Consider the following 25,745-nt stretch of genomic DNA (forward strand, 5'->3'; position numbering starts at 1 on the left):
TCGCTGTCATCTAAATTCTATTCACTACTAAGCTGCCCTTCCCTCTCTTTCCCAGCAACTCTGGTATCTTCTGGTCTCCACACTTTAGGGGATGCTCACTCCTTGTCTAGATTTCCTTCTCGCTCAACATTAGCTTATCAATCCTGTTCATCCTTCCAGTTAGAGTTCAGACTCTTCTTTTTCTATAGCAGTGTCCCTGAACAAGATCAAATTATTCTTCAGCAAACCATTAGTATGAAATCAGTGATCTACAGACTGATTTTATCATTTATATTTCATGTTCTGATATTGAGAAACTGGGTAGATCAGTAAGCTATCTTCCCAACTATAGTGCAAGTTCATTGCCTTCACTGGAGGGGCTCTTTAATGTCATCCACTTTCAATTACAAAACACTTTCTTCACTATAGATATTGTGTATAGAATTCTGTCAAAACCTAGTTCTTGTTCATATGATTGACCAAGGATTAATTACCTATTGAGCTCTAGCCTCATTTATCTGGGATTTTTATAGACTTTGTGTATTATTTTCAATGTACAAAATCCGGAGTGTTCTGTCCCAGGCAAAATATCATAAGTAATGCTCTTAGATCATTACACTTTGCTATTCATAACAATTTATTCTCTATTTTATATTCATTGGGTTCAGTTATGACTCAATTTGAGTTATAGGTTGCTCTGAATGGATAAGAGAATTGACCTGATTTGAGTATATAGACATTTTAAAATGTAGCTATTCAAATAAACAAGAAATAAACACTGAGGGAAAGAAGCAAGAATAATTGCAAAATGTGTGTATTATTAAATAATTTCATCTTCCCCTTTAGCATTTGTGTAAGGGACAAATATGTACTTTATGTTATTGGATCATAATATCAAGAGCCCATAAATATGATGCGCATGGCAAAAATCGGTGTTAAAATGTTCCCAATTATCCTTTGTAAGTATGCTAAATTTACAGAACAATAGAGCTTCAAGAAATGTGAACAATATAGAGTAACTAATAGATCTAATGTTGAATAGCTAAAATTATCAGCCTCCTTTGTATCAGTTTAGAAATGTACTTGAAATCATTATCAACATATTGTAGCCTAAAATTCTTTGGTCTTCTTGTTTTTGAAGTTGTACTTATGATAAGTATATTTAGACCCAATTTGGATATCATTAGTTACTGGCTTGTGTAGTGAAGGCTTTTTTTATTTTTTTCATGGAAAAGGGTATTATGAAATGGCAAATTAATATCTTCAGTTTCCTAAGAAATAATAATTTGAAAAGGACCATCTTAGTCTTTTTTCCAAATGCAAAATGACTTATTTTTTTAAATGACACACTCATAGTTGATTAGTTTGGCATTAAACCACTACAAGGTGCGCATCAATTTGGAAAGCTTATAATATGATTTAAGCCATCAGTAGATTAGCAAATACCAAAACCATCATTAGAGAGGAACAGAAATAAATTTCACAGACTGTCATATTGTATTTTTGAGCTTGAATAGTTCATAATAACTTCTTGAATAGCTGTCATATTTTTCATTTTCAGTTACTCAAATATCAGTAGTTTTAGAATACTCCTAAACACTAACTAAAATAAGGCCACGTGTTATAGTAACTTCCACACCTATATAATTATAATTATCTGTTCTTGCATCACTACTTCTGTTATTGTGTCTAGTCATTTATTCAATCAACACTTCTGCTTACAGGTATCTATTTAGTATATTTCCATGAACTGACAAATATTAAAAGTAGATATCCCAGCCAGAAAGAATATTTTGTTCAAAGGCACAGAATTACTAAAAGTTTATCCAATAGCTTTGATTTTTCCAGCTGTCTTGTGAGAAGATGTAAACATTTGATCTGATTTTCAAAAAGTCAACCATACAACAGTTATATGCCAACAAAATGGTGAGACAAAGGAAAAAGAGTGATCCAATTGCAACAGTGATGCTCACAAGACAATATGTTGGAAGTAAACTCTACAACTTGCTGGGGAGTTGGGAGAGGAAAAGTGGGAGAAAAATGAGGAAGGAGGTAACAAGTTTGACAAGAAATGTACTCACTACCTTATGCGTGTAACTGCAACCCTTCTATACATCACCTTGACAATAAAATTAAATTAGAAAAAGAAAGAAATAGAAAACTAGCTATAAACTGCTTCCAATATGCCTACATTTATATCCTGTTATTTCACAATAATCCTTAAACCCCCAATAAGTAGATTTGAAAATTCATTTCTTTTTCACAAACCTTAGCTCATACTTTAAAAAATAACATTATAATACTTCTTCATTGCCTCTCCAAACTTTCCAGGATTTAGCTATAGTGCCAACACTTTCAAAGTCTTTCCTGAGAATCCCACATTTGCTCATTTTCTTAAATGATTCCTTTTAGGATCATTGTCACCATTCACTTTTGTGTTCCACTGAATACATTCTCAGATCTGTCCTCTAACGCTCATTTGTAGTCTGGGAAGCTGGTCAGTTTAGGTAGCAATAATGGGCTTGTCTTACATACCGAAGTCCATCCGATGGTAGTACCAAATGATTTGCATGTGGGAGAAGCATGAATCAGTGGATGGCCAGGTTCCTTTACTGACAGTCCAAATACCTGTTAAAAACTTATCTCTGTGCAGGTAGTTTTAAAATTCCACTAGCTGCACCCTCTCAACTTTTCAGGTATTGGGAAAGTAAGGCTCCCTATACCAGGTTGAATGAGAGATTTGTTTCTTACAAGAAACCTAATTAATTCAGTACATAAACTTTTCCTGAAGCCAGAAGAGCTTCATGCACACACACACACACACACACACACACACACACACACACACATACACACACACATTTTTTAAGCCCGTAGTTGCTCCCTTTTCCCAAGAACTAAATAAAAGGCATTTTAGTGACATCATTTAATTCCTATTCAAAGTTGTTCGTTCCCATTCAATAACTAAGCCATGTTTCAGCCAACACATACAACTTTAATTCCTTCTTTCTAAACTTGAAATTGGGGCCAAGATCAGATACCTAATTGATGTGAGCCAGTGAAAAGCCAAAAGCACAGGACCCGTGGTTAAGAAAATAATAATTAGTGTAAACAGAACATTAAGCCAAGCAGAGTACCCTTGTAATGAAGAGCCTTGAGTGACTGATGTCATTACTTACTCAAGGCAAATTTCACTCAGACTGGAATACTTTTTTTGTTTTCACTTTATTCCATAATCTCAAAACTTGTGCAAGTGTACCTTTTGCCATATCTCCCAACCTTAATAGTAGTTATATAGAAAGGCTTTCTATGTCTTGTTTTGATACCTTAGAGTTCTTGAGCTACATGTGTCACATACAACCCCATTATTATCATTGTTATGAACCTAAGTAATCTTATTTCCCTCTGAACGTGATTCTAGCCTTATTACAAAAATAGCCCTGTCAATTTAAAAAATAATAAAACAGAAACAATTGTTTCTATAGTGGCAATAGAGCTTGAAGTTGGGACCATGGACTTGCAAGCCAATACTAATGTAGTACAGGCTGGTCTGGGCAAAAATTTGACACTATTTGAAAAATAACAAAATCAAAAAAGACTGACTGTATAGCTCAACTAGTAGTGCATCTGTCTTGTAAGTATGATGTCCTGAGTGCAAATCCTAGTCAACCCATAGGTCAAATGAGGAATGTGATTAATATTCACTAATTGAGAATTCTGCACCCAGCTGTTTGAATTTGAAAAGCTTCGTGTCTAGAAAAGCAAAGGAAGTATGTTAAAGCCTGAAATTATATGTGTATTAAAGGGTGAAAGGGGAAAGTTTTTAACGGAAACATCTTTTCAAAAAGGAAATAGAGAGAAAACCAGGGACGATGAGAGAACAATTAAAACAAGACATGAATCTTACCCCAAATGAAGGACAGGGAGAGAAGACTGGGTGGGAATAACCCAGTGTGTTATGCAATCTTAAGAAAGGTTCAACAGGTTTTTTTTTTTTTTCAGTGTTATTAAGCCAGTCAACCAAAGGATCCCTTGTTTCCCAATAAAGGCTCTGATATCCCCACCGCATTCAGACATCGACGAGAAATTTGTGGGAAGCTTGGCTTGCTGCAATGCAGTGATGGATTTCACCATGAAGCTCCTGGGGTCCTCAGTCAGGTTCCAGTAGCTAAAGGCCTGCAGGTTCCAGCAGTGGATATTTCAAACTGCTTTGTACAGTTTAGACAGAAAAGAACTGAAGACCATTTAACCTAGATTTCTTTACCAGATCCCTTGCCACATGGTCTGTACAACTGGATGGGTATCTAGATTGGCCATATGCTTCATAGCTCCCTATTCTCCTCCCTCCCATAATACCTTAGTTTATTGTAATTGCTTGTATAAAATTTGTCTGTACTTACTTTTCTTTTTGAGGAAAAGAATTTTTTTTCTTCATTGCTACATTCCCTACGCCTAGTTCAACAACTAACATAATAACGCTAAAAATATTTGCTGAAACTCATATTGGAGGACAAAATACCTAGTTTCTGTGCTTCCAAACTATCAATAATATGAAGGTCAAAGAAGGCAAATAATTCTTTCAGATTAAATAAGAATAAAGAATATGACAACTAAATGCAATGGCTGAGCTTCGACCAGGAAATGAAAATGTAGCTATAAAGGCCACTAATGGGGTAACTGTCATCCTCAGAATAAAGAGTGTGGATGAGATTGTTGTACTAAAGCCAGGTTAAATTTCCTGAGTTTGAAATTGAGCTGAGGTTATATAAGAGAGTGTCTTTGCTCTTGAGAAATAAATAGTGAAATACTAGAAGATAAATGGGAATGATTAACTCATGAGCAAATTATTCTCAAATGGTTCAAATATATATATGCATAATATGATGCCTATAGCTATTATAGATAATACACAGACTGAGAGAATGATAAATTGGTAAATATAGCAAAGTATTAATAGCTACTGTATCTGAGAGGAGTAAACAAAGGAGTTCTTTGAACATTCTTGCAAATCTTCTGCAAGTTTAAAATCACGTAAAATGAAAATGTTCTTTAATAGCGTTATTTCCTTAATGAATTAAGGACAAAAGTATAACCACAGTTAGAAGGCATGTATGAAGTTAGCAGTGAAGGTGCTAGAACACTCAGAGAAGTAGAGAAGGTATGCCAAGGAGGAAAATAAGCTGATTTAAAATACAAGTGGGAGATGAGGACTTGAAGGATAATAAAGATGACTATAGATTGAACCAGTTTACTTGGAAAAGCTGTTTAATGCAAGATGAGAAGCCAGAGTGAAGGCGAGGCAGTTGAATGGTAAACACATGATTGGCATCCTCACAGTTGCTAGAAAGGCTACAATTTAGTACCTACCAGACTTAAATGCTTATTATCTTCCATACATAGCAAGATTATGCAAACTATTTTACCTGACAATCTTTAATGCTATGTTTAAAATTAAAGAGCATTCTACAATAGTATTTAAATTTCCTGGAAATAGTAGCTAGTAACAATCATTTTTGTTTGAAGATAGTTGTTATAGAAAAATATGACTAATTTGATTAAAGTCTTTTCTTAGACATGTAAATAATAAAAATTTAACTCAACAAAAGAAGCTTTCTATTTGAGCATTATTTAAGAGTAAGTCAATTTTAATATAATAATAAGTCATAAGTGTTTCTAAGAACCTAAAATGACCTACTTATATGTGGTTTCACTGTTTAACTCCCTTTTTCATAGGATTGCTATATATAACCACTTCCCTCAACACTGGGGGGATTTAGTAGGATTAAAGACTTTTGATTTACTTTGTATTTGAAGATTCTTTTTTTTCCCTCCATCTTTGCTCAGCTAGTGGAATCCATGATGAATTCTCATCTCCAAGGGGTAAGCTGTTTTTTAGTAAGACTCAGTAGCTGGCTTAGGACTCCTTAGACATAGTGTTGATTCCTTCCTTTTCCATGTGTTTTGTTTCTTCCAGAATAATAGAATCCGTGTAGATACAATCAGCTATCATGCTTAGATACTATTAAGCATGTAACAGCTGTAGTTTGTTCACACATTGTTTGCATAATAAATATCTGGGCTCATATCAGAGAATTAAATAAGCATTTAGCTTTCTACTTGTTTAGCTTGAATAAAATTAGGAAGAGGAAGTTGAACAACAGACAAGAGTTCCTAGAGAATGACAACTCAAGTAGCAACAATGTACTTAAGAGTATTATGTGGTGCCTGCAGCAGATTGGGGGCAAAAAGAAAGAATTTAGAGTAAAAAAAAAAACTACATTTAAGAGGTTCTCTGACCTTTGAGTACTCTATAGAAGAGAGAAGAAGGTCGTTGTACTTAAGAAGTGATAGAAATGTAAAGCTAAGGTATCAAAACAAATAAATTATAATATCAGATAAAAAGGAAACCACATAAAAATGGAAAACGGTTTTACACGAATTCATTCATGTTCAGTTCCTTAGCAAGAAGGTCTTTCAGTTACTGTTTTTAAATTGAAAAACAAAGAAAAATACTGAAGTGCTTGCCATCTTCAAATCGTTTATTTCTGGAGAGGGAAGGAAAGGAGAAAATTCTATTCTGCTCTCCTAAGAAACCATTAACTGAAGAGTATATTAATGTCTGATAACTTTTATAGCAAAATACTCTATTATCTGGCTTGTTTTTATAGGGAATGTTTGTATATCTTGGCCAATGAATGGGATAAAGAGTCGCAATTTGGTTTAGAAGTACCTTAGAAATGCATAGTAGTATTGCACTTTGAAACTTCTTAGATTTTTAAGGAGGCTTCTTCAAAGGATGTCATTAATAATCTTCTCAGGTGCTTACAAAGCATGTATCTGTCAGCAGAATTAGAGAATCACCCAACTAAAGAACAGGTTTCACAATACCCTGAGACCTATTTTGTTCATTAGAGAGGAAAATGGCTTGTTTTAAGTCTAAATTGACATGCTTGCTAATTTCAGCAGTAAAAGCTGTTCATTGTGGTCAGGTTTAATTTAGAGTCCAGGAAGGAATAAAGTTGAGTTACTTTTACAACATACTTTTTAAATGAACTTTGAAATTTAAAAAGAAGAGAAAAACATGGAGTGATATATCTGAAAGTGAAAAGTAAAGAATAGTCCAGCTGTTTCAGGGTGAACAATTATTAAATAACCTAACATAAAAAATTTTAATTATTCTAATAAAAGTGTTTTCTGTATAAAATTTCAAGTATTAAATGATGTACCATTTCCAGATATATATATATATATATATATATATATATATATATTACACACACACACACACACACACACATATATATTTTGTTGGTGGTGAAGGTGGTCATGGGGCTTGAACTCTAGGCCTGGGTGCTGTCCTTCAGCTCCTCAGATCAAGGCTAGCACTCTACCACTTGAGCCATAGTGCCACTTCTGGTTTTCTGGTGGTTAGTTGGAGATAAGAGTCTTGCAGACTTTCTTGCCCGGGCTGGCTTTGAACCACGATTTTCAGATCTCAGCCTCCTGAATAGCTAGGAATATAGGTGTAAGCCACCGGCACCTGGCTTCCAGGTATATTTTTCAGGACTATATCCATAGCCTCTAGAATTATACCTAGCATTTGAAAAAAACTATTTATTAACTTGCAAAAGCTAGTAAATGAATAGATGAATTCATGTGGTTGTCTGGGCCTATGTAAAGGTCTTCATAAAATTTGAGATTGAGATTTTGCTTTATTGAAAGTTTCTGTGCAAATCTGTTTATTTAAGAGGACATCTATCAAATGTATTCAAATATTTGAGAGTAAGCATTACCAAAGCAACTTCTCAGTTTGCTGTGTCACAGATGACCAGACTTTAACATTCTAACTCTGAAAAATATCTTATTTCATAAAAATCTGTCTGGTATTGTGTGGCTTCTACTTTAAGAATTCTTCAGTACTTTCCAACTTACTTATGCTACTTACTTCAAAAGCTGTCTTCGGCAATTTGTTCCATATTTCAAACACCCTTTTGTGTAAAGAAACCATAAAAGTTAGAAACCTGAAAATTGGATTTTTCTTCTGAGCAATCACAGCTTACAAATGTGGAAAATTTGTTAAATGTTCATCCCTCCATTTTTGAGAGAGAGAGAGAGAGAGAGAGAGAGAGAGAGAGAGAGAGAGAGAGAGAGAGAGAGATGCTCTACATAAATGTACAATGTTTGGGTATATGTTTCTCATTATCTCTATATTACCAAGAACAATCAAAGTTAAATTACAAAGCCTATCTCTCTGCTTCTTCACAAAAGAAACACCACTAAATGATTCCAACTTGGCTTTTGCAAAACTAAAAGAAATCATAGAAAAAAAACACTAGGAGCCAAAGTGCACCTAGTAGATCAGTTTCATTATTATCCTCCACCATACTTCAGGTTTTCACTTTCACAAGCCACATGTGTTAGTAAAAAGACCACCTTACTTAAAATCAGATAGAATGTATAGCTTGGTTATTAGTGTGGTTACTTTGAGGATAAAAATAATAAAACTGTGTAAACCATCTGTCATTGGGAAGAATGGAGAATTTAAGTACTGATTTCTAGATTAGCATTCCCAAACATGCCTAATCATAAAAGGAGATTTCCAAGACAGGTGACATTGGCTCACGCCTGTAATCCTAGCAACTCAGGAAGCTGCGATCTAAGGATCCTGGTTCAAAACCAGCCCAAGGAGGAAAATACATGAGACTCTTATCTTTAATTCATCACAGGAAAAGCCAGAAGTGGCACTGTGGCTCAAGTAGTAGAGTACTAGCCTTGAGCAAAATAGCTCAGGGGCAATGCCCAGGCCTACAGTTCAAGACCCAGGACCAGAAACAAAGAAAGATAGATTTCCAGCGCTTCTTCCTAATTCATTGGTTCTGAGATATGCAAAGAAGTTTAGTGATTTCAATTGTAAGCATTTTGGGGGAAAACTGATTTAACTCACTTATTTCAGCTCTTTATGCATGAGGAATGTCAGGTACAAAGAAGTTAAATAACCCTTCAACTCACTTATGTACTGTTTTTGCTTCTATGATAATTATAAACATTAATTGTATAGCCTCTAACATGAGATATAAGCACAAATAACTTTTAAATATATTGCCATAATTCAGAAATACCTTTCTTGTATGTTGGCTTAAGTAAACCAAGGTTCTCTGGAATGACTCCATTTAAAATCTTCAGTAGTGAAGCAAATCAATAATGAAGATTTCTACTTGCAATATTTTTTGGTGTCTAAGAATGAAACACATTTCTTGTTCAATTATTTTCTGTAAAGCCTTACATAGTAGAGATTTATATCCGGTAACAATTTTTTTTTTATTTCTAAAAGTGTTTTGGCTGGTTGGAATATTGTACTTTACCTTGTATTACACAAAAAAGAGAACTACAAAATTAAATGGTATTTGTTGTTTCAGGCAACATTGCAGGATTTAGAACAGAGGCGCCCCCAGTTGGAAGAACTCATTACTGCTGCTCAGAATCTGAAAAACAAAACAAGCAATCAAGAGGCCAGAACAATTATTACTGACCGAAGTAAGTCTTTGTTAACAAGCATGGGAAACTCAAATCAAGATGCATGAAAATTCTGGTTATAACTTATATTAATATTTCTACATCAATTTATAGAAATAGGAAATCATTGGAGATTATAACTATTATACTGAATAAGATTTTTACTCCATACTGTTAAATTTCGAAAGTGAGTCATTACAATGACTAGAAGAAACATTTTTCAGTAGAAAGGGTGAAAACAGTTTCAAAGCAAACATTGTATGGAGGATATGAAGCACAGTAAGGCAGAACATTTACTCGTGGGTTGTCATCTATCTGGGTTGGCATCCATGGAGATACCAGACTCTCCTCATAATCTTGGTTGTTGGTCCAAACATGTAATTGCTACTTGGACCACCTTTCACTTGTCATCACAGTCACCATCTTCTTCCTCTCCCTCCTCCTCCTCCTCTTCCTCATCCTCCTTTTTTCTCCTTTTTCTCTCCTCCTTCTTCTTCTCTTTCTCCTCTTTCTCCTTCTGCTCCTTCTCCTTCTATTTCATGTGTGTACTGGTACTAGTGCTTAAACTCAGGGACTATCACTCTTGCTTGCCTTTTTTATTCAAGGCTGACACTACCACTTGAGCCATAACTGCACTTCCAGCCTTTTATTTCCATCGCTAATGACACTTGCTGATCTGGAAGTCTCTTGGCTACTTTGATACCCTCATTGTGTAATATCAAATATTGTATCATGGTGGCATGATAGGAAAAATTATACTGACCTAGACATTGGACAACTATTTTCTTCTTTACACAGAGTGATTTCAAGTGACTGTGGTCTCAGTAGTTATGCATAGCATCCAAAGAGAATCAGGAAAACCATCCAGAAAACTACTCTCTACCTCCATTTCCTTACACTTGTCTCAGGAGTGAGACCCAGGTGTCCTCTGCTATTAGTTTTTCTCCATTCCCTAGAATTTTCCCCTTCCCTCCAGTGCACGTGTTGACACTAAATTTTCTTGCTTTTCGTACATTGCCTATACATTTCTCTTCTCACAACCAGAGGAATATTTTCTACTGCAAGAATGAAAATTTTTTAAAAACACACTTTTTAAGCATCTTTTTTTCTTTCTAAGTTGTTTACGTTAGATGACGCTTAGGCTTTGACACTTAAAAACCATGAATTAGGGGCTGGGAAGGTGGCTCAGTGGTAGAGTGCTTGCCTCAAATGCATGAGGCCCTGGGTTTGATTCCTTAGCACCACATAAAGAGAAGTGGCACTGTGGCTCAAGGGGTAGAGCGCTAGCCTTGAGCTGAAGAGCTGAGGGACAGTGCCCAGGCCCAGAGTTCAGGCCCCACAGAGGCCAAAGGAAAGAAAGAAAGAAAGAAAGAAAGAAAGAAAGAAAGAAAGAAAGAAAGAAAGAAAGAAAGAAAGAAAGAAAGGAAGAAAGAAAGAAAGAAAGAAAGAAAGAAAGAAAGAAAGAAAGAGAAAGAAAAAAACATGAATTACATACATCTTCAATTTCAACTCATCTATTTCAACTCATCCCTAAGGAAAAAGGGCCAGGATAGCTGACTGCTAATATGTTGGGAGAAGGCAAAGTGAAGACAGAACAAAGTGTTAGTATCTGAAAAGTTCTTTACCACCTTGCAACAGCTAGTCCAAAAGACAGGAGGCGGAAAAGTATTCACTTAATGTATGGTTTATGCAGTCAGAGGCTGATGTCTCGATGTATAGGTAAGTAATTGTTTTCTTCTTTGAAAAACAATATGAACATTGGGAAACTTTCTTTTGAGAGGTACTGGGGTTTGAACTCAGGGCCTCCTACTTGCTAGGGTAGCATGTAATACTGCATTGGTTTTCTTCATGATGTAGATTATACTTGAATGATCAGAGAGCAATTTTGGATTCCTCTGCTAGTATCCAGGGATTTCGATAATTATATTTTCTAAGCTTTTGCCCTTCACTCTATGAATATCTGCTGCATAATAGAAGGATTATAATGCAACTAGTCTAAAATGACATTGTTTTAAATGCTGTTAAAACATGTCATGTTGCTTATTAGAAGTATTTGCCAAAATCTTGGTTTTCCACTATTCCTGGGGTCTCTGATGCTGAACTAGGACAATTCTTACAGGATACGCTTATCTAAATAGTATCACTTGTAGCCCTTTTATATTTCAGTGTATCTGTCCATTTGAACTCTATGAAATGTGATGAAAATTCAATATTCAAAGTGTCAATAATCTTCAAGTGGAAGTTCTCTACATGTAGATTCAGCTTTTAGGGAAAGGGCCAAAATATAATACTTGTTCATAGAATCATATTTTTCTATTTAGTGATTTTGATCTTCCTTATTTATTGCACTGAACCTTCTACAGATATTTAAAAAAGGACTCAACTAAATAAAGAAAAGTATTTAATATATGCATAATACTGTACAGAAACAATTGGCTCCAGTTCATAACTTTGAATAGTTTGGGAAATTACACATGGTTATTACAGTCTATCAATAGAAAAACAGCAAAAAAAGCCCTTCCTTTCTACTAGTAATAAACCTCAAATAATTGGGTCTGCAAAATAGCAACATGTTTTACAGTACAGAACTATTGCCATGACATCTGTTATTTTACACAATTATATTGATCAAAATCATGTTGTAATAATCTAGGTAGGAGAATAAGATTTATTTTAAGAGAACTCCAGGGAAAAATTCTCCTTCAATTCTGATGTTCAAATTGCTCCTTTTCCTTCAGTTCTTGTCTTTCTGAATTTGTCAACCATTCTAGTCATTTTCTCTTTGGGCAAAAGGGCCTAGTCAGAGTACAAAAAGCAAGTAAGATGAGAAGAATTTAAATTTGCTTTCTCAGAGGTGTCCAAGTTATGCAAAACTCTTATTCATGTCTATTAAGAGTAAAAAGCATAATACTTTATAGCAGTGAGATGATACAGAAAGAATCTCTTTATTTTCTTATTCTGCTTAATTCACAACTAATATTGTCAAATATGGGGTCCTTCGAGTTTTTTTTTTTTGACAAACTTGCTTCTGTGACTTTCCCCTCTATATCCCTCATTACTGCCATTTGAAAGACCTAGAACAATAGAGCATATAGGTTTTGAGAGGTCAACTGCCTGGAGCTACCACTTAGCTTTGTGATCTTGAACAAATAACTAAACTTAGTAAACTGCGCTCAGTCTCCTCTTCCATAAGATAGAATTTGTTATTTCTACCTCAAGGGTTAGGAAAATTAGATGAGCTAACACATGTAGAGCCCTTTACAGGAGCCATAGTAAAAGTTCATTGAGTGTTCTTGCTATTTCAAGAACTAACATTTCATTGCTTTGAATGCCAATTAAGAAAGGGTTTAATGAGATCTTGGTAGCTTTTTGATTATTTCACTTCCAAAAATTAAAAAAAAAAAAGAAAAGAGAATCACAAGGTTGAAAGGAGAATGTTGCTTAGGAAAAGATAGAATAAGATGTATGAATTCAGGTTGTCAGTATTTTGGAAAGAGTACTTTGGTAAGCACTTTGTTTCCATAGTTTTGATATCCAGTATTTCCTAAAGATTTTGACTCTACTACATAGATAGGAGGTAGATAGTACTATTCCCATTTTAGAGGCTTTTAGAACATAGAGACTTCAGAACATAAGGTTTAATGTCTGAGGAAAATGGGAAGTAATGAATAAAGATTTGACTCCATCCCTATATGGTGAGAAGGTTTGAGACACATGAAACAGAAAGTGAAGCAGGAAGGAATATTTATTTGACAACTTTAAACGTTATGCTAACCTCATGCTATTAGAGGCTCAGTAGAATTTTTTCTCCTCTTTATAATTTTACCTTCTTTGTATTTGAGTGTCTAATTATAGAATTGTTTCATTTATGTGTAGCAGATTTACAAACTAACAGTAAATGTCAGTGATCTGTTACCTTTGTAAACTTTGCCTAGTACATTTACTTCCAGATGCCATGATTTCCTCATCTATCTTACGGGACTAATTGCACTTGTCGCGTGATTATAAGGGCATATTACTTTAAGGTTCTCATGGAAATATGTGACAAGTATGAGATGCTGAATAATTTACACAGATTGTTAGGGTGAGAGAACTTTGGTCTAGAGGAATTGGACTTAAGAGAATATAGAAGATGTACTTTTCATCATCTAAACCAGGGCATGACCTACAACAGGGCCACAGATAAAGAAAGGATTTTTTTCTTTTGGAATTATTTTTTTTCCAGCTAGGGCTTTTTCAAACGAGTCCAGAATTCTGTGAGAAATTTGGTGACATCTTATAATTTTATAAAAAAAGGTATTCACATTGCATTGCTTAAAATCCTGGTATATGGGGCTGTAGACAGCAGAATGCTCTGCTTGCTGTATGAGAATAAAAATACTCTCACCAGATTTTTTGACTTAACTGACAGTTTTATAGCAGCATTGTCAACCCATCATTCAGTGTTGCAACCAAATGCATGAGAGCCTACATGACAAACTAAAAAGACTGTGTTGTTGTCTCCATTTCCCTGAAATCTCTATTGCTAATGAAATGCCAGCCAATATCTTCCTCTCAGGTATTGTCTATTAGAGGCTTGCTTATTTTAGAAGAAGTGGAATCAACCATATAAATTTCCTTCTTTTGACATCCAGCACCTGCTGTCAACCTGTTATAACTACAAGCGGCTTTCAGAATTTACATCCATCAGGATGCCGCTGGCAACCAAAGAGTTCAGTTCAGTTCAACAAACATTTGAATGTTTACCCTGTGCCAGTTAATATCAGAGGTGATGGAGGGGTTACAGGGAGGAAAGATTCAGCATTTGTCTTCAAAATGCTTAGGATCAAATGTGAGTATTTGGACAAGTATGTTCAGGCAAGATCATCTGCGATATAGATTTTCATAGAGCAGTATTATAAATTAAGAGAGAGTTAGAAGAAAGGAGATTGGCTCTGAGTGCAGGAGTCTTGAAATGCTTCCACAAGGAGATTAAATTTGATCTGGTCATGAAGAAGACTGAAAAGCAGACGGCTACAGAGAGAAGGAAATTTAAGGAAGAAATAATAGGAAAATGCAAAATTAAAACCGTGTTAGTGATGATATGACAGATAAATTTCTAGATATGAGGCGTGGGGAGGGGTTGTAGGTGTGTGTGTTGTGGAGTATAAGGAAAAAGTGGGGTCTATCAGACCAGAAGGGAGATACTAGAGCTCAAGCTGGAATAGTAACGGTAGAGTGATTTTAAAATTACTGAGAATAGCTTACACAGAGAGAATGCCTGGTGAAAAGCAGATGTAAGGACGAGACTAAGAGGTAGTTACCATTTAGCAAGTAAAAGCAGATATACCTCTATCCTTTCCAATGCCTGTTTTTGTTAAATAGATGCATTTAGAAACATTTAGCAGAATGTATTGCTGGAAAGGTTGCAGTATGTTTGGGGCCTGTGGCAGAGGCAACTCATCACGGCAAGATATGCAAAACAGATCATATAATGGTCAGGATGTGAGACCAAAGGAGAGAAAAAGACCAGTGCTCCATCATCCCCTACATCTCCAGTGACTTGAAGCCCTTTCTGTGGCCCCCAGCTCTTACAATTTCTACCACTGTGGCAATAAATCACTGTGGGGAGCAAAACTTTACCACATAGACCTTTGTAGGACAACTCAGATTGAAATTAGACTTGATGATTTCTTCAGTCTTCCTTACACCTACTTGAAAAATGATGCAATATTTTGGCAATCAGTGTAACCAAACTAAAGAGGGAGATTTATTTGCTATTATGTTCTTCTATGCAATACCATTGTTCTTTGACTTGTTTTATACATTTTAGCATCATCAAGGAGAATTAATGAATGATGCTAAAATAGCAAAAAGTCTCAAAACAAGGGGAAATTTAGATTACCCGAGGTTCACAATGAATTTTAGACATATAAGAGAATTCAGTGGGCTTGTTTGGCAATTGCATATAAAGTAAAAATTTTTGTGTTGTATTGGGGTTTGAACTACCAGGTTCTTAAGCAAGGACTCTAACATTTGAGCCATTTCCCTCTCCAAAAAAACCCCAACATTATTTAATAAAGAACTTATGGACTAGTGGCTTGGCTCAAATGGTAAAGTGTTTGCCTAGTAAGTTTTATTCCCTAAATATCACAATAAACAATAAATAACGAAATATCAAATCCTTTCTTAAACCCCTAGGAAAGAATGAAAGCCATATAATATACATTTCTGTGATAATACTGGGGTTTGCCTTCAGACTTTGGACTTGCTAGGAAAATGTTCTACCACTTGAGTCATGCCCCCAACCATTTGAATTTTTTAATTTTTATCAGATAATTTTTCCTGAGACTGGCAATAATTAATTTAGTAACTAATTTCTGCCTGTCAATTAGCTGGCTTTCAGGCATGAGTTACCATACTGGGAGAAAATACCAATTTTGCAAATAGTTTAAACTTCTCAGAAAAAAAACCCAAAAGTAAATTTGGATTTAGTGAATCCTGGTAGTATAGGAAAAGGCTTCACAAAAGCAAATGACTTGTTCAAATCTGCTACAAAACCATGAGTTTCTTTAAACTTATTCTTGTTTTATTATGAATAATACTATTGTTTTCTTCCAGTGTTCTATATTAGTGATAGGAAGTGTGTTAGTTTCCAAAGAATAGAACCAATCTGATACATAGCCTCTGTGTGTGTATGTGTTTGTGTGTGTGTGCCTGTGTCTGTGTGTGTATTTTAAATAGGCAGAGGAAGAAGAAAGAGTTGAGAGAAGGTGACACGAGAGAGATCTTAAGGATCTCACAGGATTATGGGGGTTGACAATTTTAAACTGTGGGGACAGGCTGACAGAGTTGAAGACCTAGGGAAGAGTTAATATTGCGGACTTGTCTTTTCTCTTAAGGCTTTCAATTGACTAGATGAAGTTCACCCACAATGTGGAGGGTTGTCTGATTTACTCAAAGACCCAATAATTAAAATGGCAATACCATCCAAACATACACACACACACACACACACACACACACATATGTATACACACATATAGTCAGTACAAGTCCAGATTAGTGCTTAACAAATCACAGATTAGCCAAGTTGACACATTATTCCAGCATGGTTCCAAATGCTAAATGTTCTTTCACATGTAAATATCATGATTAAAAAAAATTTATTAGTACTCAGTTAATAAGATACCTGGAAATACACCTGAAATTAATTAGAAAAAACTCTCTTCAACATTCTAATGCATTTTAAAGCTACCAGAGTAATAATAACCTATATGTGAAATAGTTTATCTACAAAAATATGTATATATGTTTTCTTTCTCTTAGCTGTATTAAATTAATACTAAACATCTATCATAGTTGTTTTAGTGTGTCTCATTTTGTACAATTCTGTAAGAGGATCAGTATCAAAATACATTTACATATGATTTAAAACCAAATGTCCATATCTTTCAAGTGAATAAAGAATAGGAAAATGTACTTTATTAAAAATCATATAAATACAATTATGGACATAAACAGTACTTTCTACCTGCTTACATTTTTACCATGTTTCTTTTTTCATATTAAATATGTACAATTTGATTTATTATGTCTCAACAAAGCTGAAAAATGTATAAATAAAATTAAAAGGATGTGATAATAATGGAATGTTTTACAAATATTCCAGATGTCAGTTTTATTGATGAAATCTCACCAACTTTTGTTCTCATCAAATTAGCACGTGTTATAGTGAAACAAGTTATTTGCTAAGAAATAAAAATGTGCATAATATTCTTAAGTTGGAAGTAGGGATAGATATTTCTTGATTTTTTTTTTTTTGGTGGCAAGAGGTCTTGCTATGAAGCACAGTCTGGCTTCAAACTTTAGATACTTATGCCTCAGCTTGTCAAGTGCTGGGATTACAGGCTCCTTGATTTTTTAAGAAATTCCATCAGAAACTACTACATGGGTGATAGAAATGATAAAATATTAATATTATCCTGTTCTTAACTACTAGCTCATATATTGAGACTAAAGAAAGGATTTTTTCCTCAGAGCTTTGATGAGTACTTGCTTCATAATTTTTCTCTTTTATCACACAACAATAGCACAAAAAGGGTTTTATTATGTCACTTCCCACATTCACATAGTATGTCCTGATCAGCCTAACCCCACATCTCACTACCTTCTCTTTAAACCACCCAAACAGGCTGCATCATTCTGTTCTCATCTACTCTCCTCAATAATCCTCCTCTCACTTAATTACCACCTACTACCAGAAGCTGCCCTACTTTCCTATCACTCATTTCATTTGTTTTAGTGTGCATTAACTGCTCCAAAAGATTACATTATGGTCATTATGGTTCTTTTTAAAGAGAAAAGAGTTGAATTAACCAATGTCCTACTTACCCACTTTAAAAATTAAATATAATGAACACAGCTATTAAACAAACCAAATAATGATGGTGACATCTATCTTTTATGGTATGATAGAATAAATATTCTGATAGATTAATACATTATGAGAAATATCACAAAAAGACAAAATGAGTCAATAAGTATAAGACAAAAAGATACAGACCCATAAAAGGAGATCACAGATTTTAAGGGCCAGCATATTTATCTTATGAACTAATGGGACGTTGCAACAACAACAAAACAAAAAAAACCTTGACCTTCTGTTATATTTTGGTACCTGTAAGCATGAATATGTATACTGTATCCTGGTGATAAGAATTTAGATGAGCCTAAGCCAAGGATTAGATCCATACCTGGACTGCTCCAAAAAGATGCCCTCAAATCACTCTTCATCACTTAGAAAATTATAGGAATTATAGTTTTGGATTGATCATTTCTTTCTTTCCCAAAATTTCTTTGGAATTTGAAGTGATATAAGAAAAATTTTTTTGCCAGTAACCTTTTTATTTTCCCCATACTTAAAGCATTTAGAAATAAGCAGAAAGGTTTAATAGTTTATGGTGTATCTGCATGTATAGGGGAAAGTGGTAGTCATTCTATTATAATCAATGAATAGCTTTCATTGTTACCTGTTGTTGCCAAGAAATTGCTCCAAAACTCAATGCCTTACTTGGTTGTGTAGGGTTGCTACAGAGTCTGAAATTATAACATCTTGTTATAAATATAAGTAATTTTACATCTAGAAAATGAATGTATAACGATTAGTATGTTTTCCTGTGTCTATACACATGCTTTTTAGTATTTGTTTAAGGTATTTTTCTGAGGCTGGGTGTTGGTGGTTCGCTCCTGTAATCCTAGCTACTCAGATAGCTGAGATCTGAGGATCATAGTTTGACACCAGCCAGACAGGAAAGTCTGTAAGACTTCTACTTCTAAGTAACTACCCAAAAGCGGGATGTGAAACTGTGGCTCACATGCTCACATGATAGTGCTTGCGTTGACCAAGATAAAAAGGTCCAGGGCAGAGTCCAGACCCTGAGTTCAAGCCCCAAGACAGGCACATAAAAATATACCAAGAATTTTTTCTGAAGGTTTTGCTTCTTTTAAATCCAATTTAGGGTCTTGGAAAAAATACATTATCCATCAAGATTTTGGAATAAATGAATGAAACATTTTAGGTTACTACTTCAATATGAACATAAGGCAAAACTATTTATATAGAATATTATCTTTTCAGCATTTCCAACTCCCACATAGCCTGTTATTACTGTCTCTAAGTGACTGGTTTGTAATAGTAAAGCCATTAAGATCCTTCTACAAATACCCATATTTCAGTTAATGCATTTGTACATATACCACCCAATGGATTTACCTATATGTTTATAAGCTAATTGTAGGTTCCACATATGAGAAAAAACATTCAACCTAAAGAGGTTGGGTTGGGTCAAGGGGAGAGAGGTAGACAAAAAGGGAAGGGGAGGAAAACACAGTCAAAATCTCAATGTATAAGCTATACTTTTTTTTAAAGTAAGGGAAGAGGTAGGTAGGGAAAGGGATAGGTGAGCATGTTGGAAGGGGTGACATTGATCAAGATGCATTGTATTCATAAACTGCTTTGTTGAACAGCAACTCCTTTGTACAACTATTTAAAGAGAATTTTTACAAAAGAAAAACTAGCCCAAAAGAGTCTCTGAAAAATCTATAGGGTAGTGACAGAAATTATAACTCCAGCCATTACAGTCAAAATTTCCCTTTCAAGTGAGAGCCATTAATCTGTTACCCTGGGCCACAGTTGGTTTTCATAGTAACATAGAACTGGTGAAGGAACACAAAGTAGGGATCATGTATTAGCTCTACTCACTTGTCAGAAAACTGTGTACTAAACAACAGACAGTTTAGAAAGATAAAACTGAATCTCCAATGTACAGAATAAGAATGAGGGGAAACTCCTTTGTCTGTAATTAAAGAAAAAAATATGCCATGAATTGATAAAATCCGGTCAACCTGAAAATGCAAACAGCACTTATAATTATGCAGAATAATAAGATGATATGAGCAACATAGGAATACTGTGACTCGTATTAGCCTTTTAAAACAATGACGCTACCTTTTCTTCTTGTCAAAGATTTGGTTTAGACTTACCTATTGTAGGAACAAATGAAAGGGGAATACACAGTCCTCTTGTGGTATAAAATAGGGAAATCTCTGTTATTGAAAGAATTTGTAAAGATCCTCAGCATTTTTGAATGGCAAGATAAGTGTCTTTTTATAGGGTACCATGTAAACATACTTCAGGGCATATAGTAATAAAAAGAATCAGACTCATTTTTTCATTCTCATTATCTGGCAGGGCAACGAAAATGCCCCTGTGTTTTTCTCTCACTAGCTAACAAGAACCTGTCCCAGGGAAATTTAGAATATGGAGCATTTTAAACAATTTAGAACTGTCAAAATTTTCACTTTATTTATAGGGCAAATAAGATCTAATTTTATTGACATTCTAAAACATCTGATCTTACAATATAATAATACTTTAGATTTATGTTGTATTTTATAAGAATTAGATAAAGAGCTGTTATACATAGTTGATTTGATTTTCACAACAGCCCCTAAGGTAAGCATTGTCCCTCCTAAATAGATGAGGAAACCTGAATCAAATATATGAGTACCTTGCTCAAGGTTACACAGATAGCAAATGGTAGAGCTAGAATTTAATCCAACCCCTTTGATTCTATAAACATGTGTTAAATGCATCATTTTTCCCAAAACCCATGAAGAAAAGTGGTTTACACTTTGAGAGTCATTTTTCATTATTAATTTACTTTATTGCTATTACAGAGATGATATACAGTGGGATTACAATTACGTGAGTCAGGTAATGAGTCCATTTCCTTGCATACAGTGTCTTCTGTTCCCTCATTCTCTCCCAGTCCCTCCCTCCTGTCTCCGCCCACCAGTTTCATCAAAGTCTAGTGAGTTCCACTGTTGCACTTTTTCAGCTTTTTTTCCCTCAAGTTCTGTACCCTTCCCCCAACCCTTCCAAAGATGTTCTCTTGAATATACCATACTTAAGTTAAACTAAATTGAAAGAAATAAAGAGGGTCATTTATTGTAATTTTAAATAAACCAGTAGGTAGGTGGGTGGGTTGGTAGGTAAGCAGGTAGATAGGCAGGCAGGCAGATAGATGCTTTTCACCTTACAGTGGAATTGTATCTTGCTAATGCTATCCTAAGTTAAAATATGTAAAGTTCATTGAATGCACCTAACCTACCAAACATCCTCTCTGAGCAGTAAAATACATAGTAGCACAGTACTGGGTATTTACCCTGATGAGAGTGGGGCTGATTGAGTGCTACTATTCATCATAGCAAATATGCTCCCACATACCATGAGCTCAGGAAAATGTCAAAAATCAAAAGTCAAAATATTGTTTCAAGTTTTTGGCTACTGTAATTATCAAATATTGTTCAAACTATCATAGGTCAAGACCATCTGTGGACCACCTATGTATGTGTAATACATTCACACATATGCATAAATATGTATGCATGTATGTATCTATATATTGTTATGAACTCATACATGCACATAATTATAAATTATATTTATATATATCAAATGTATTAATACATTCATAAAAACTAATAACTTATTTATATCAATTCAACTCAAATAAGCTGGGAATGTACTAAATGGAGTGTTAATGATCCTCAGAGGGACTGATTCATATACCTTTATGAAAAGTCACATTGGGACCATTAAAAAATATGATATGAATATGGAAAAAATAAGAAGTATCAAACAAACAAGCCTTCCAGTCAAAGAAACAGGAACACTGTAGTCCAAACTGGAGATATGAAGGTGGGGAAAGTAGGCTCTCTAGTGTTGCTGCTATATATGTTAATTACCACAGCCAGAGGTTACAAATTCTAAGCATTGTTGGATCTCTTCATACTATATATGTTTCAACTCCCTGAATGAAAGGGGAACTTCAGACTTAAAACTCCTAGCAAACTGTTCTAAAAATAACAGTCACACCATAAATACTTACTGATTGAATGGACTGTCTCACAAGAGAGCTGGCAACTAGTGTGGGCGCTAAGCTTCCACAATCATCTCCAAGACCATGAGTCACTATTGAGAAGAATTAGTTTGAAGAGATTAATCAAGTGTTCTGCTTAGAAAACAAACAACAACAAAGTGAATCCCAAAGCAAACACCCATATTTTCACGTGTTCCATCAATTTCCAACCTTAAGGATCTGAGTCTTTTGAATATAATCTTTCATAAACATGACGAATTGGAATAACACCTTGGTCTGAGTCAGCTTATAACTCATCCTTGCAGAGTACGAGCTAGTAGATCATTTGAAATATTCTTCATGTTGGATGGCCTGCTGATGTAAGTAAAATGGAAATAAATGGAAATACAGAGCTCTTAATCTTGAAAAGTTCAATTTCCCGCCCTCACAATCCTAAAAGTAGATGTTTGGATTAAGTTTTTCTTTATCTTAATGAAAATTTCTTTGTCTTATCTCTCAAGCATAATATCTATTAAAAGGGCTCAGAGAACTCTATCAATAGAAGTGATCTTCTAATTAAAGACAAAATGGAAAAATGAATTTGTGTTATGTGAAAGTAGTATGTGGCTGTGTAACATGTTGTACAAAGGAAAAGTAGGACAAATAAGATGTTCTGTGGGCATTAAGAATATCATATTCACTGCCTTTATATTTCATTAAGTAGACAATGAGTTTTTAAATATTTTAGGACTTACAACAACCAGATAAACCATGATGGTTTGCCTCAGTAAAGTACCAAAATCTGGAATAGATATTTGAGAGTTCTGTTCTAATATTAGATGTTTTTATTAAATGGTGTCTATATATGTCATGATTCTCAGATAGATAGATAGATAGATAGATAGATAGATAGATAGATAGATAGATGATAGATAGATAGATAGATAGATAGATAGATAGATAGATAGATAGATAGAGGTAGAGATATATAGATATGTTCTAACAAGTTTCTCAGTCATTCAAAACAGTTTAAATGTATTTTATTAGCATATATTAGTTGTACAATGGGGATTTCCACATATGTATGCAGTATGTCCTGATCATCCCCATTCCCTCAGTGAATCTCCCTTACACCCCCCCCCCACATCTTTAAATGATTTTAACAGGCTTCATTGACCTAGTTCCATACATTCAAATATAATACTTAAAACATATTCATTCTCATAAATTTAAATACATTTTTGTAGAGATCATATAATAGATCCATATCATGAATGCAAAAACAAGATTCCTGTTTCTAAATTCTATCCTCTAAACGTACTGGCATATCCAACCATCTAGTATGGATGAAAACCATTGAATAACAAGTTGTAATGTTAAAAATTGTCACGTTTTAGGTATACAAGTAAGACAATCTTAAGAAAATATATTTTTGTGTGAGTGTTCTAATACTGGGAGCTTGAATTCAGGGCTTGTGATCTCACTTCGCTTTCTTGCTCACAGCTGGTACTCCATTACTTGAGCCAGGCTTGCAATCCATCATTTGCTGATTAGAGATGTAGTCTTACAGACTTTTTTGTCCTGGCCGGCTTTGAACCATGATGACCCAGGTCTCAGCCTCCTAGGATTATAGGTGTGAGCCACCAGTGCCTGGCATAAGAAAATACCTTAATGTTAATTGAAAACACAAATTAATAAATTTATTTTAATATGCTAAAGTATCTGAACTGGTTATTTTAATAAAAATTATATTCTTTGATATCACAGTATGCTGTGCTAATAATAAAAGAATGTGAAATCATGCTCACAAATGATTTAGCTCAATTAGAAGTATAATAGATCCTTTAACATGTGTATTACTGAATATTCTAAGTTCTCTTATGTATAAATTGTGAGTAAACTAAAGATAAACAGCACTTAAAGGTATCCAGATTATGATTACTATACTACTCAAAATAATTCAAGCCAGTATGTGACACAGCCTATAATCCCATCCCTTGGGGGGCTGGCACAAGGTTAAGAGTTTGAGGTACTTTGGGCTATAGAGCAAAACCTTGTCTCAAAAAATATAGTTTCAGGGGCTGGGAAGGTGGCTCAGTGGTAGAGTGCTTGCCTTGCATGCCTGAGGCCCTGGGTTCGATTCCTCAGCACCACATAAGCAAAAAGAAAAAAAGCCGGAAGTGGTGCTGTGGCTCAAGGGGTAGAGCGCTAGCCTTGAGCTGAAGAGTTGAGGGACAGCGGCCAGGCCCAGAGTTCAGGCCCCACGACCAGACCCAAAAAATGTATATATGTAGTTTCACCTGCAAACTTCTAGTAGGAAATTTAAATATAGACTGACCTTTTCTAAAAGAAACAGAAGTTATGAGACTGATGGCTTTCTTTTACAAAGCTGTAAGTCTGTAAATGTTTAATAAGGATCTAATTTAGAGAAAGAAATCAATCTGGAGTGAAAGACTATTTTACCCATTTCCCAAAAGCAATGGCTGAATTATGTTTAAAATATGAACTAATCTTTATACTTAACAATTTGCATTAATATTTAAATTATATAAATGGAAAATATAGATGTAATACACTGAAATTTTCATTTACACATTTATTCATCAAATGTTATGTACTTACAATGCACAAGATATTTTACTAGAAATTATATAGTACCCAAGAAAACTATGACATAATCACTTCCATTACTTATTACTTGAAAAGGTTGAATTAATGTATTAGTTGTAATATCTGTTATAGGAAAAATATGAATATAAGTTTGTGGACTTTTTGATTTATCCATTCAACCTAGTGTACATTCATCAGTTTTCATTGTTCATTATTTCATTTGATAAAAATTTCAGATAAGTTGATGTTAGATGAAATGAACCCCAAGATAAGGACTCAAATGGTTTTCCTTTCTTGCTATTGTTTCTAACATATTTGTAAAGTGATTTCTTTGTTGCTTTGTATATCCCTACCCAACGGTATAACCCCTGTTTTCACTGTATTTGACGTTGGTACAATTTGTAGAGGGGAAGGGAAAAAAACAAATTGTTTACATAGGGATACAGGTGGACCCATTGCAACAATGAGATGTACAAGATGCTATGTCAGAAAACGAACTTTACAACCTTGGTGGGGGGTGGGGGCTTGGGGGGGTGAGGGGTGGGTGTGGGGGGTAGGGCGGGGGGGGGGGGGGGGGGAGATGGGAAGGCAGGGATGGTAAGGGGAAACAAAGGAGGAGGCAACAGTGCTAGATAAGAAATATACTCATTACCTTGCTCATGTAAATGTGACCCATCTGTACGGTATTTTCACAATAAAAAAAATTAAAAAAAATTTCTCAGTGATTATTGAAGGAGAGGGACATATAAAGTTGAATCAAATGTGAATCATTTGTAAAGGACTAAAAAGTATAGACAAAGATAAATGTATACCCAACAATAACTTTAATACAAAATATAAATGTGACATACACACAAAATTACATTCTAACAGTGACAGTACTGAGTCAAATTATTTAAGAATTATCTGCACCCCTTCCCATGCTTTTCCTCTGCTTTCATTCAACCCTGTTAGGGAAAACAATAGCAACCAGTGAATGGAAGAGAAAACTAGCAAACCAGAGAGAAGAAGCCCAACCCTTCTTATCAACTACTTTAGGTGATAAGAGGACCAGCTCTCTAGAACCCTTTCCTAGGGGGATAGGTGTGGGTGGGGGGAGGGCATATGTTATATATGATGTTTAGTGTTCAGTGATCAAATTCAACATTTTAATTTCAATGTCTTAAAAACACAACAGTTGGGCCAGATACTGGTGGGTGGCTCACATAATCCTAGCTTCTCAGGAAGCTGAGATCTGAG

General features: G+C 34.7%; 1 protein-coding gene across 4 annotated transcripts in view; it reads left to right on the top strand.

The window, feature by feature from the left end:
• The window catches only part of Dmd (dystrophin), a 1,242,252-nt gene that overhangs the window by 642,524 nt on the left and 573,983 nt on the right, over positions 1-25,745 (top strand). For all 4 annotated transcript variants that reach the window (XM_042692421.1, XM_042692422.1, XM_042692423.1 and 1 more), the window contains one exon: positions 9,396-9,513. In XM_042692421.1, the coding sequence (XP_042548355.1) occupies positions 9,396-9,513 (118 nt within the window). The remainder of the gene's footprint in view (positions 1-9,395; positions 9,514-25,745) is intronic.

This window comes from Dipodomys spectabilis, unplaced genomic scaffold (genome assembly GCF_019054845.1).
Source record: "Dipodomys spectabilis isolate Male_0828 unplaced genomic scaffold, ASM1905484v1 ptg000156l, whole genome shotgun sequence".
Lineage (NCBI taxonomy): Eukaryota > Metazoa > Chordata > Mammalia > Rodentia > Heteromyidae > Dipodomys > Dipodomys spectabilis.